The sequence below is a fragment of the Triticum urartu genome, chromosome 7, assembly GCF_003073215.2.
Source record: "Triticum urartu cultivar G1812 chromosome 7, Tu2.1, whole genome shotgun sequence".
Taxonomy (NCBI): Eukaryota; Viridiplantae; Streptophyta; class Magnoliopsida; order Poales; family Poaceae; genus Triticum; species Triticum urartu.
The window spans coordinates 705,398,403-705,411,086 of NC_053028.1; the positions used below are offsets into that span (position 1 = coordinate 705,398,403).

Here is a 12,684-nt window from a genome sequence, read left to right on the forward strand (position 1 = left end):
GTCAGGAGGAGGGAGAGAGGAAGGAAAGGGGGGCGCCGCCCCCCTCCTTGTCCAATTCGGACTAGAGGGGGAGGGGGCGCGCGGCCTGCCCTGGCCGCCCCTTCTCTTCTCCACTAAGGCCCATGTAGGCCCATTAAACCCCCGGGAGTGTTCCGGTAACCCCCAGTACTTCGGTAAAATCTTGAAGTTTAAACATGATGCAAACAAGAAGAGCTATCCTAGTGTATTGTCAAACTAGGGATGTCACAATTTTTAAACCCAGGCGGAGGTACTCCCTCCGTCTCATAATGTAAGACGTTTTTCGACACTAGTCTTACATTATGAGATGGAGGGAGTAGTATTTAACAAAAATAAAACTAATTACATAGAAAAAAATGAAAAACAGTTTCAACGAAAGAAAAGGGCATACTTTTTTAGGGTGGTAAAGCCATACGGGACAAGTATTTCTCAGAATTGTTTTTTGAGAATGTAAGTATTTCTCAGATGGGCTGAGCTTCCGTCTATGCATCTCACTCGCTCAGCTCCGTTCGATTTGCATGAAACTTTACCGGCTTGCTTTCCTTGAAAAAATAAGTTGTGATGCGTGCTAATTTTTTTAAATAATATATATTTTTAATTAATTTTCACAAATATTATGCCGAAAAATTAATTTATAAAAATAATACACCGTCAGCCCGCAGCAGGCCGACTGGTAGCCTAAATTATTTTTTCAGCGTAATATTTTTGCAAATTAATAAAAAAAATGTATTATTTAAAAAAATTAGCGTGATGCGTTCGGTTCAAAGGGTCATTCCCCACTCCTCCCTGCAGTCCGATGGCTGTAGAGGATCGTTCTGCCTGTGCAAGGTAGCCTAGAGGTTGTCTGACGTACTACACAATATTTTTTTAGTTTCTCAAAAAAAAAAACGCACACACACACAAAGTTTTTTTTCTCAAAAATCTTTTTTTTGCTTCCTTGATGACTTTTTTAGCTGCAGAAAATCTCCAGATCTAGTAAAAGGGAGCGTCTAGGAGCGGCCGGCTGCTCCCTAGCGTTCCCGGCGGCCGCTAGGAAAGGAAAGATCCTGTCCCCCCCATCTCAGAAAAGGAAAGCCTTCCCCGGTAGCAACAGGCGCGTCAACCCAACAAACCACACATTGGACGTGGTCCCCAGGCCATCACATGCCCTTCCCTCCCCTCCTGAAGCTCTCACGCCCCTCTGACCACCAACTTCTTTTTCCCCACGCCTCTGCCTGCCCCACCTTCTTACCCATGAAACAAAGGGGTTTTCATGTCTGGATCTCCATTGCTAGAGCTGCCATGGCAGATGAATCAAAGTTCAATAAGAGTGGAACTGGAACAATTTGGTGCAAAAAAAAGAAGAGAGAGGGATGATAGATCAGAACGTACCAGGCAGTAGGCACCAGCAAGGGTGGAAAAAGAGGTGATCCTTTCTCCTCCTGTTCAGGTCCTTCCTCCTTGCCTTTCCCTTTCTCCCTCACCAAATTTCTCTTTGCAAAAGTAGCTTCTCCATAGTTGTTGAAGATAGCATAAACAGAGATTAAAACGGGGAGATCTGGTACTTGTGCTCTTTTAACTGATTTTCGTGCAACTACATCATGGGACAAGCCAACTTTTACAACATGTGTGTAACAAAACGCGGAAAATGTGCAAAAATATAGGAGAGTGCACATAGAGAATCTTATTCACACATAATGCAGAAGAACAGATGTACATGTAGCAAAAAAAAGTGTTGTAGCTACTATGAAAAGATAACTACCTACTAGACAAGAATCTGGTTTGGAAGTGTTTTTTTCCTTTGATCTTTCCACACAGTAGTATATGTGACTTTGTAGCTGAGAATTGTGTGCACAAATCTATAGCAGCTCTTCTACCCCCATAACCTGTAAAACCTACACATCATGCAAAAATGAAGCCTTAGAAAAATGAACCAGCTCTGGGTTGTATCTGTGCAACTTAACCAACACAAGTGTGCAACTGACAACACTGCCATATCCATCTACTTGTGGGGTCTGAATTTCAGTAGTTGGCATCTGCAACTCATAAAAAGTTGAAGATGCCAACTCATATAATTTTAGATTCATTTTGGTTTGGCTAAAATTTTGTATGCAAAATTCCAAATGGAAAAACTTATACTAGTTGTTGTGCAACTAGATCATCTATTTTGTGCAACTGCAAGTACTCCTGCATGCAATTCATATTGCATGTTTGTTCAACTATGTAATGAATTTTGACCTGATGAACTTGATGAATTTAGCATGTCTGGACACAAGAAATGGAAAAAAATAGTGAATTCTAAAAGATTACAATCTTGCAAATAAGTAGTGCAACTACATTCAAGTGCATGCATGTGAATACATGAGGATGCCAACTACTTAATGGTTCTTGTGCAAGTAAAGAAGTTGAAGATGCCTCCCTCAAAAAAAAGTTGAAGATGCCAACTCATGTGGCATTGTTGTGCAACTATTAAGAAAAGTTGGGGATGCCAACTCCTGATTGGTTCTTGTGCAACTAAAATAGTTGAGGATGCCAACTCAGTGATACTATTGTGGGACTATTTAAAAAGCTGAGACTGCCAGCTCCAAAATGGTTCTGGTGCAACTACGAAAGTTGAGGATGCCAACTCGTATGATACCGTTGTGCAACTATTTGAAAATTTGAGGATAACAACTCTTAATTAATTTTTGTGCAACTATAAAAGTTCGGGATGCCAGTACCTAGCTGGTTCTTATGCACCTGTGTAAAAAAATCACATCCCAGGCTTCTTTGTGTAGAAAAAAGAAAAGAAAAATGCCTAATACCATTTCATGTTACCTCAACAACTGTTGCAAACGATGTGCCATCTCCATACACAACTCCCACCAGCGCGGCCGCCTTCCATTTCCATCGTTTCACAATGCAGAATTGGTCACCAACCTAAAGGATGCATGGAAGAAGTTACTTGTGTGTGTATGCAGGAAAGGGGAATGCACCCACAGTGCTTGCTCGATACTTACCTCATCATCCTCTACCTCCCTATCGATATCAACACGACGAGACTGCCGATCGGCATGCCGTTTCGAATTCTGCCGAGAAGAACAGTTTGCAGACCCCTGCATAAAACAAACAAAACATAGAACATGGTAGGAAAACCCCAAAATAATAGTTATTATAATTGAAAACAAAACTGCTACAAGGATAAATGAAAAACGATGAAAAAGCGAGCATGCCTATCCTTCACTAGGAGCCACATCTCCTTCTACAACCATTTTTAGTCTGCTAAAAAAAGCGAACAAACAAATTAGTCGCAGCAACCAAATGTATAAAGAAAAAATGAGCAAGAACAATTGATATCAAAAAAGTGCCATGAGGTAAGCAACTCATGCTGATTTTTCAAAGCACACCTACCAAACAAAACAAAATTGTGTGCAACTTGATGCACTGTATGGCCAACTGGGCAGACATTAGTGTGCAACCAAAAAAAAATCAGCATACACACTGCCTGAAGATGATGTAGGCACTGGAGCCAAAACTAAACTAGCCGATAGCCATTCCCTGTGAAACTGCATAACTGTGGCAAAGCCAACTAGGATATGAACTGCTTAGATCTACAAACTCCTCACGTATACACTTGAAAACAGGGCACACTTGAGTGTGCAACCAAAGAACCACACGCACACATGACTGTGCCGACACACGTGTGCACCTCTGTGGCCGTGCGTGTGCGACTGCTTGGAAGTGAGTGTGCACCTCCGTGATCGTGCGTGTGCGACTACGTACGCGGACGAGAGTGTGCAACTCTGCGGCCAGGCGTGTGCTCCTATGCCGACAAGAGTCGACAAGAGTGTGCAACTCCGCGGGCGTGCATGTGCGACCACGCGGACGAGGGTGTGCAACTCTGCGGCCAGGCGTGTGCTCCTATGCCGACAAGAGTCGACAAGAGTGTGCAACTCCGCAGGAGTGCATGCGTGACTACTCGAACAAGAGCGTGCAACTCCACGGCTGGGCATGTGCTTCTATACCGGCAAGAGTGTGCAACTCCGCGGGCGTGCATGTGCGACCACGCGGACGAGGGTGTGCAACTCCGCGGGCGTGCATGTGCGACTACACGGCCGGGCATGTGCCAAAGAGTGTGCAACTATGCGACCAAGCGTGTGCGACTATACCAACTAGAGCGTGCAACTCTGCGGCCACGCGCGAATATGTGTGTGTGCAACATTTTCGGCTGGTCCCTAAATGAGTTGTGGCTGAAGTGCTTCTTTTTTGCATGATATTACCTCAGTAGTATAGTGTTTGGCTAGAATCCAAAAGCTTTGAACTCTGAAAAATTTAGCAAAATGGCGTGACGGATCTGAAAGAGCAACTCAATCCCTTGAGGAGAATGGAATGACAGAAATCAGCTGTTAATGCGTAAACGTTGAGCAGTAGTAGTCTGTTTGTTCAACCAAGAGTTGATAAAAAAAAGTAGGAGAAGGAAGCTAAGCTACCAAAGGAGTCCAGGCATCAAATTACCGAATCAATGAAGGAGTCCAGGCATCGTGTGAAGCCGCAGATGGAGGAGTCCAGGCACGTCGAGCCTCAGCGAGCGCCCGAGCTCTGGGGACAGCCTGATGACGCCCCAAAGTCGGCCGCCACCATAGTCGTCCCCACCACCAGCCGCCGCCGGAACACGGACGCCAGCCCCGCGAACTCCTGCGCCGAAGAGCTGGAGCACCGCAACGACGTCGGGCCCCCGCAGCCGCCGCCCACCGCCGGATGGTGGCGCCTCACCGTGTCCATCCCGCCTTGCCGATCTAGTCTTTTTTGTCACTGCCCGCACAGTTGCCGGATCCACAAAGAGATCTCTTCGCCTGGCCGCTACTGCACCAATCTCCCCTTTGCACGCAGTCATGGCGGCGATCCCCCGCCAGCCGTGCCCTTCCTTCTTTGCCGCTGATCGATGGGATGTGGGGGATTTCTGTTTTGACAACGAACAGGAGAGATGAAGGAGAGAAAGGGATCGGGGAGAGACAGTCGTCTGTGCGCCGCTCGAACCGTCCACTCCCTTCCACGGCTTGTGGGGCCATTGACGTGTCGCAAGGTGGGTTGTGTGTACGCCTGCACGGTCCTGACCAGGTCGCACCTGACGCACGCTTCAGATCAGGACGCGATCGTGCGGTCAACAACCGGCCGCTTGAGTTGATCAAATAGTGCGCGTGCACTTTTAAGTTTTCAGGCTAGTAAAAACAACTGCAAATTAGCTGCACTTTTGATTATGAAAGATTAAACGGTCTATGGCACATCTGAAATTATGATTTGAACAACGGAACACAGCAAGATTAACCATCACATTTTGTCTTTTATTATTCATATCAATGTTACACAATTTTATTCATGGCTACACCCACACAAAGATAAATTCAGTTCATGCTGCCCCCTCCTTGGCCCGCTCGATCGACACCCACCAAGGCGAGTGAGTGACTGCTTCTCTCCTCCTTGCCCATCTACATGTTCGGCTTCATCCTGAGCCGCGACGCCAGCTTCTGCCCGAGGGACGCGTCACACTGCAAATAGCATTGGTAAAAACATTGGTTGGTTACAGTGTGTGTGTTCATATGATCCAGGTATACATAAGTACATACACTCCATTACTGAATTATTAACTGTTATTATCTACTTAACTTACATGTCTAATATCTGCACCCCCAACTTTCAGGCCTGTACAGAAATAGCGATGCACCTGTTTAATAGCAGCACCAACCTTTTCCTGTTTGTGACATCAGACCGAATTCTGACTTGCTGACCCTGATTAACTGGAGCTGCACCTGGTCCCATGCTCCCACATGCATCCATGGTGTTGAAACCCCAAGGAGGTCCGGTCCCGGCGATCCATCAAGGCGCGGCGCAATGAATGGACAACCAGAACTGCCTGATGGGAGCCAAGGATAAGCTTTTCTATGCCTTCTGCCCGCTGGAAGAAATGGCAAGTTGAGGATGGATAAGGGAAGAGCAGGTGGCTGTTTTTGTAGATTATCTGTTGGTTTTTTATGCAAGGGTCAGCAACTTCAGAGAAGTTCAATGATTATTCCTTGAACATGCAGCAAGAAGCTGAGGCTGAGCCGATGTTGGACAATACTTCGAAAATGAGCGCTGGAAATGCAACAAAAGTACACGGACCGAGCCAGTCCTCAGCTCATTCATCCCTCTTTGAATCAGCCCTGAGCCTGAAACTGCAGCAACAGAGGTAACTTTGAAGAACCGAGCCAGCAAAGAGAAGAAGTGCATGCCGCATGGGTGTTTTTATTAATATTTAATAGTAATGCGATGAGCTAACAAGAGAATACGCATACACTGGAAAAACAACTTAATGTTCTCAGGTATCCCCGCCCAAAAAAACATTTCTCATATACTTTGACAAAAAAAGAAAAAAATATCAAAATCTCGGGAAGGAAATGAAAAGCTGATGCAACTGCCGTACAGGAAAGAAAATAATAATCCAAGTTCACAGGAAAGAAAAGCCATACTCTTTTTTTTGGGGGGAGGGAAGAAAGAAAAGCCATACTACAGCAGGACAAGTATTTCTCAGATGGGCCTATCTCTGTCTACGTATCGTATCTCAACTCAGATGGGCCGCGCTGCATGTCTTCTCCAGCCCAACCACATGGGCCAACAGCCCACGAGCCCTTCTAAGCCGCGAGCCTGCGACCGAGGAGGAGGCGCTGCGCTGCTGCGCGCTCCCTTATATTAGTCCCACCTCGCTAGTTCACGCGGAGAGGTACCGGTTTATAAGTTGAGGCGCTGCAGCTTGTAGCACGACCTTACTTGAACAGGATCTGTTCTATAGGCTCGTACCGTTGCATCCTTTACCAATAAGGAGGCAAGCACTCAAGTCTGGTTGATGACCTCTGACCTCTGGGCCAGAGCGTGATTAACGGCCAGGATTCATCTGATGGATCCGACGGCTGTAGAGGATCGTTCCTGCCTGGCTCAGCCTGTGCAGGGTGGCCCAGAGGTTGTCTGACAGACTCCAAAATCTTTTTTTTTTGCCTTCCTAATTAAAATTTTTAGTAGCATAAAAATCTCTTGATCTGAAATTAGGTGCACTTTTGTTTATGGCAATTACCACATCTGTAATTATGATACAACAGTGGCAGGAAAGCCAAACAAAAGTGGATCATCAAAAACTTCTACTATCAGACTGAAGATGGAACACAGCAAAGATTAACCAACACATTGTCTTTTATTTTCTCTTTTGCACAGACACAATACGACAGACGAACTGTATCACAACACCCACCATCATGGGTATTACATACAATATTCATTACACATTTTTATTCATGGCTACACCCACACAGAGACAGATTCAGTTCATGCTGCACCCTCCTTGGCTCGATGGACGCCAACCGAAGCGGGTGAGCAACTGGTTCCCTCCTCCTTTTCCATCTACATGCTCGGCTTAATCTTGAGCCGCGATGCCAGCTTCTGCCCGAGGGATGCGTCACACTGCAACAGCATTGGTAAAAAGCATGGTTGGTTTCAGTGTGTTTAGATGATACAGACACAAATAACAGTAGAGCAGTGTGCATGGTCACCCACTGGCAACTGGGAGTGAATAAAAAGACAGAAGAATGTACCTGTGACCAGTATGAGACCCAGATGCCCTGGATTTCATGGGTAACACGAGCATCAGTGAGCGCATCAACCCAGCGCTGTAGGAAACGGTCTTGCCTGTGTTTTCATATAAGAAACAGTTCGGTTAGCAACGATGCTTGATTTCTTCTATGTGCCTAAAGACTTGAAACAAATCAAACTGAGTTTGGGATGGAACCTGGCAGGGTCGAAGGAACGGTATCTCTCGCCAGCCTGCTTGAAATTGTTCTCCTTTTCGATGATGCACTGCAGTTCCAAAAGTACAAATGTAGCAAACCATTTGTCAAACACATGGTGGGTTTTTAATTCACAGAGTATTTTAGTCATAAATAATAACTGGAAACAGTTCTTATGGCTCAATGGCCGACGAATGGCAGTAGTAGACAAGAATTCTGTCATTCCAAGTTGCATACCTTCTCCCGGCAGCCAGATAGAACGCGAGGAGGGATAGGGTACTGTTCAGCATGACGAGTAGGATCAAACCTTGAAGGGAAGTAGTTCACCTGGAAATCAAGCCAAATATATGTAAATGCAGTGAACTTGAAATATAACTACGTACATATTATTTCTGTCAATCGGAGGAAATACTGCATCATGCAAGCAGAAGGGGATGAAAAAGTTTTAAAGAACAATGTACCTCCTCATCCCTGTGCATGAAATTCATTAAGCCATCATGATGGTTGTTGTGGTGAGCACATTTCGGGGCATTCACAGGAAGCATCAAGTAGTTTGGACCGAGACGGTGCCTTTGGGTATCAGCATAGGAGAAAATCCTTGTCTGGAGCAGCTTATCATCAGAGTAGTGGATTCCAGGGACAGTGACTGCTGGGCAGAAAGCAAGTTGTTCATTTTCTGCAAAGAAATTATCAATGTTCTTGTTGAGCACCATCCGTCCAACTGGTTGCAGTGGGATGATATCCTCTGGCCAGGTCTTGGTGACATCAAGAGGGTCAAAGTCAAATTTATCCTCATGATCAGCATCAATGGTCTGAATGAAAAGCTTCCATTCTGGGTAATTCCCAGCTGCAATAGCATCAGTCAGGTCCTTTGTGGCATGGGTGTGGCAGGTGCCTCCTACAGTAACGGCTTCATCATCTAAGAGGCACTTCACACCACATGTAGGCTTCCAATGGAACTTAACAAGGTGCGCCTTTCCATCCCTGCTGATTAAGGTGTAGGTGTTGACACCAAAACCGTCCATGTGCCTGTAGTTGAGTGGAATGCCAACATCATCAAAGAGGAAGGTGAACATGTGCAGACTCTCCGGGTGGTGCGAGAAGAAGTCAACTATTCTCCAGTTCTCCTGCATGTTGGTCTTTGGACTTGGCTTGAAAGCATGGACCATGTCAGGGAACTTCATCCCATCTCGGATGAAAAACACAGGCATATTGTTCCCAACAAGGTCAAAGTTACCCTGAAAAATGCATGCCACGAGATGTCAGTTAAACTTACAGGTTGACTGAAAAGGTCTGCAGCAATAATTATCCAAGTGCAGATGATAAACAGTTTACTACATAAGGGAAAATAAGGTGGGGCAGAGGACTCAATCCTTATAAACAATGGTAAATTTATACTACTACATAATGGAACATGTGCTATGGTTTCAACTTCCATCTTCCAATAGCCACACGCTGGCAATTGTTGATAGAACTAAAAAGGCATTCAAAGCAGCCAGAATTTTACTGTACCAGCTAAAACAGGCTAAAGAGTCTTTTACTATTTAACAGGCTTGGACAAAAAGGCATTATGGCGAATGACATGCTAACAGAAGATAAACTGCTCAAATGTGATTGTACACAGCATAAAGTAGCTGTAATAATAATCTCATCTCAAAAGGGTAACATGAAATATGACACTAAGAATGATCATTAGTACCTCTCTGGTGTAGAACTTCACTGCAAAACCACGTGGATCCCTCAAGGTCTCAGGGCTTCCACGCTCATGCACAACGGTAGAGAACCGGACAATAACCGGGGTCTGAACCCCAGGAGCCCGGAGGAAATCAGCGCAAGTGAGCTGAGAAACATCATGAGTCACCTCAAAGAACCCCTTAGCACTGGCTCCCCGTGCATGAACAACACGTTCAGGGATACGCTCCCGGTCAAACTGTGCAAGCTTTTCAATCAGATGGTAATCCTCAAGAAGGATAGGTCCTGTGAAAGGAAGAATTCATCATTATGCCGAGTAACAAATTATCCACGGGAGAAGATAAGAAAAGCAGAAGCTTCTGGGCATAGCTACAGATACAAAAGAGGAAAAATCACACCGGGCAACTTCAGGTAGCTTTTGCAATCACTTTCAGGAAAATTGGCATTTTGTTACGACAGACAGCCATGTTTGGAGTTTGGAATTCCAATCGCTTTCAAAGTTGGGGAGTTATGCTGAACAATCAAACTTTGATTTCGAACCAGTTTTGAAGCTTGCGCTATGCCAAACATAGATGAATTGTTGTAAGATTATCTTTTCTTGTGGGTGCAGAACTTGGCCCCTACCTACATCAGGTTAGTGCTATGAGCAAATGCACTGAAGAGTAACGGACCACCAGACGGCCCAGACAGATCACTATCTAGGAGCCTCCAACCATCTCACATGATCGGATAATTACTATGACTGGACCGTGACATGCCATGCCGTGTGAAAAAGGTATTGCTTGTTAGCTTCCCCGTTGATTGAGCAACCCTATGGCATGACAGTGACTGACGAAAATATCAAGCTTCCTATATGTTTGCAACAAAAGTTTTGTCAGGCTGGACCACGGAGCACGGCGTGTTGCGAATGAAGCTACAAGGAGCGCCCACAGAATTCAATCAAGCGCTTACAGGAACCAAACCTAAGCCGGTAGGTGAATGTATCGAATACTAGTAGTAGATGTAAACGGCATGTGAATTGACAGCAAGGCCAGGGTGCTAACGCCACAGCAGAGGGAAACTTTCGCAGATCCAGAGGCAATCGAGCCGAATAGCCCCCGAATCTGGCCACCAGAGAGGTGATCCAAACTAAGCTAAGCTACGCTTAGAGGCAGGTGGTTGGGGTGGGTTACCGACCTCGCTGGCCGACGGTGAGGGCGTTGTTGTTGTTCCAGACGGGCGCGCCGGAGTTGGTGGTCCAGTAGCCGGAGTTGGCCCCGCTCGTCGGCCGGTGCTGCAAACAACACAAGAAACCAAGAGAACCGAGCGCGTCAGATCAGCGGATCGCGGGGCGACAGGGACATCCGAACCGGCGATCCGGGCCGGCCGGCTGGCCGGCGAGGCCGGATCGGCGGGGGAAGAAGGGGAGGGGAGGTGCTACCTTGTAGGGATCCATGGCCGGCGCCGGCGACCCGGGCGCTCGCGTGTCCGGATGGGGGAGGGTGGTGGGCGATGAGGTCGAGAGAGGGGGAGGAAGAAGGAAGAGAGGGAGCTGATGGGCGAAGGAAGCGGCGGGTCGGGTCGGCCTTTTCTAGTTGGTGGGCCGCCCACCTTTGTTCCGGCGGGCCGGCGGGTGGGCCCCGCGCGCAGTGGGGGAGACGGGCGTGGGCTGCGCGGATGGTGGTCGTGGCCGTCACGTACGCCGCTAGTGATCGGTTTGCTTGCATCATCGCGCCGGATGGGGATGGAAAGATAGAGATAGGGGGATAGGGGGCGTTGGTTAGAGATGGATGGATAGCAGATGGAACAAAAGTCGGTGATGATTTGTTTATTTTTCCTCTCGCGGCACGGCACGGCCGATGATGGGGTTGGTTGTAACGGGGAGTATCATATATTAGTATCATGCATATGATACTAGTGTATTATACTATCTTCCTAATGCATAGTATCAAATATTAGTATCATGTAATACTTTAGTTATTGTCATGCATGATACTCCTTCTGTTCATAAATATAAGTCTTTGTAGAGATTTCACTATGAACCACATACGGATGTATATAGATGTACTCCCTCCGGTTCTTTTGAGTCCGCATATAAGATTTGTCCGAAGTCAAATATCCCAACTTTGACCAAACTTATAGAAAAAAGTATTGACGTTTACAATGCCAAATCAACATTGTTAGATTCATTACGAAATGTAGTTTCATAGTATATATATTTGGTATTGTAAATGTTTGTACCTTTTTATATAAATTTGGTCAAACTTTACAAAGTTTGACCTGACAAAAATCTAATATGCGGAGTAAAAAGGATCGAAGGGAGTATTTTAGAATGTAGATTCACTCATTTTGCTGCATATGTAGTCCATAGTGAAATCCCTACAAAGACTTATACCAGCATATTTAGGTTCTTCTAGCAGCTGTGGAAAGAAGGTTCTTTTTACAGCAAGGGTGCGCGTTTGCATGCTATTACTCGCGTTACGCTGGGAATAGGTGAAGGTGTGATATACCAAGGATGGCCCATTGGCCAAGGATCCCGGTGTTGGGCCGACCTCGTAGCCTGGCGGGAGCCCGCCTCTAGGAGGCAATCCAGGGCCCGACTTGAAGTAAGAAGATCATCTTGGCGTGCAAGCCATAGAAGCCCTCGCAAGCCAAATCAGTTAGAGGCGCTATAAACACTAACTCTTGTTCCCTCTATATAAGGTGAGGCTAGGGGTCTGTTTCCATCGATTCCGTAGACCATTATCTCTGTAGTCATATCTATACCTGGGCATATCTTGGGCTGGGCCAAAAATAGCTCGGTGCTGAAAATCCAGGCTCGAGCCCGAGCCCGAAAAACCCGACACGGCCCGGCCCGACCACGGCTAAAATCTTATTTTCCGCAAGCCCGGGCCCAGCTTGATCTGCAAATCGGGCTTGATTTTCAGGCTTGAGCCCAGCTCGATGGCATATTCGGGCTTAGCCCGACCCGGGTTTTTTGGGTTGTCCGGGCCAGGCTGCCCATGGCCAGGTATAGTCATATCCAGGGGCGGAGACAGGCCCCAGGCCCCCAGGGCCTGGGCCCGGGGCGTGAGGCCCAACTCCTTTGGTGAATGTACTGCTACCTAATACGTGAGGCCCAAATCCAGGAGAAATGCTTGAAGGCGGCCCGGGGCACGCGGCCAGCTTGGCTCCGCCCCTGGTCATATCCATCATCTTGTCATAGGGTAACCCCCTTTGTGTGAAC

At 46.6% G+C, this 12,684-nt stretch overlaps 1 protein-coding gene, 1 long non-coding RNA gene and 1 other non-coding gene across 7 annotated transcripts; 1 reads left to right on the forward strand and 2 right to left on the reverse strand.

Moving 5' to 3' along the window:
• Nucleotides 1–1,100: 1,100 nt before the first annotated feature.
• LOC125524144 lies at nucleotides 1,101–5,036 on the reverse strand. Of its 4 annotated transcripts, none has more exons than XR_007290567.1 (6): nucleotides 4,492–5,036; nucleotides 2,997–3,255; nucleotides 2,815–2,916; nucleotides 1,760–1,892; nucleotides 1,390–1,591; nucleotides 1,101–1,294 (listed from the first exon to the last, which is right to left on the reverse strand). It is a non-coding gene; the product is annotated as an uncharacterized LOC125524144 (long non-coding RNA). The 4 variants fall into 4 exon arrangements; XR_007290566.1 differs by having other exon boundaries at nucleotides 2,997–3,258; XR_007290564.1 differs by having other exon boundaries at nucleotides 2,997–5,034.
• Nucleotides 5,037–5,462: 426 nt separating this feature from the next.
• Nucleotides 5,463–11,035, reverse strand: LOC125519720 (catalase isozyme 1). Of its 2 annotated transcripts, none has more exons than XM_048684463.1 (8): nucleotides 10,900–11,035; nucleotides 10,656–10,752; nucleotides 9,487–9,764; nucleotides 8,249–9,025; nucleotides 8,025–8,114; nucleotides 7,790–7,857; nucleotides 7,596–7,689; nucleotides 5,463–5,522 (listed from the first exon to the last, which is right to left on the reverse strand). In XM_048684463.1, exons 1-8 carry the CDS (start codon nucleotides 10,912–10,914, stop codon nucleotides 5,463–5,465), a joined length of 1,479 nt encoding a protein of 492 aa, XP_048540420.1. In that variant the 5' UTR covers nucleotides 10,915–11,035. The 2 variants fall into 2 exon arrangements, with proteins under 2 accessions (XP_048540420.1, XP_048540419.1); XM_048684462.1 differs by lacking the exon at nucleotides 5,463–5,522 and adding an exon at nucleotides 7,180–7,464.
• LOC125526204 lies at nucleotides 6,771–6,985 on the forward strand. Its single transcript, XR_007291620.1, has one exon. It is a non-coding gene; the product is annotated as a small nucleolar RNA U3 (small nucleolar RNA).
• Nucleotides 11,036–12,684: the final 1,649 nt, after the last annotated feature.

Bases quoted from the DNA above. Each gene is read 5' to 3' on its own strand.
- LOC125519720 (XM_048684463.1), bottom strand. The intron at 9,765-10,655 runs GTCGGTAACCCA...TTCCTTTCACAG, and splicing joins CCTCACCGTCGGCCAGCGAG to GACCTATCCTTCTTGAGGAT. The intron at 5,523-7,595 runs GTACATTCTTCT...TGCTATTTGCAG, and splicing joins GGGTCTCATACTGGTCACAG to TGTGACGCGTCCCTCGGGCA.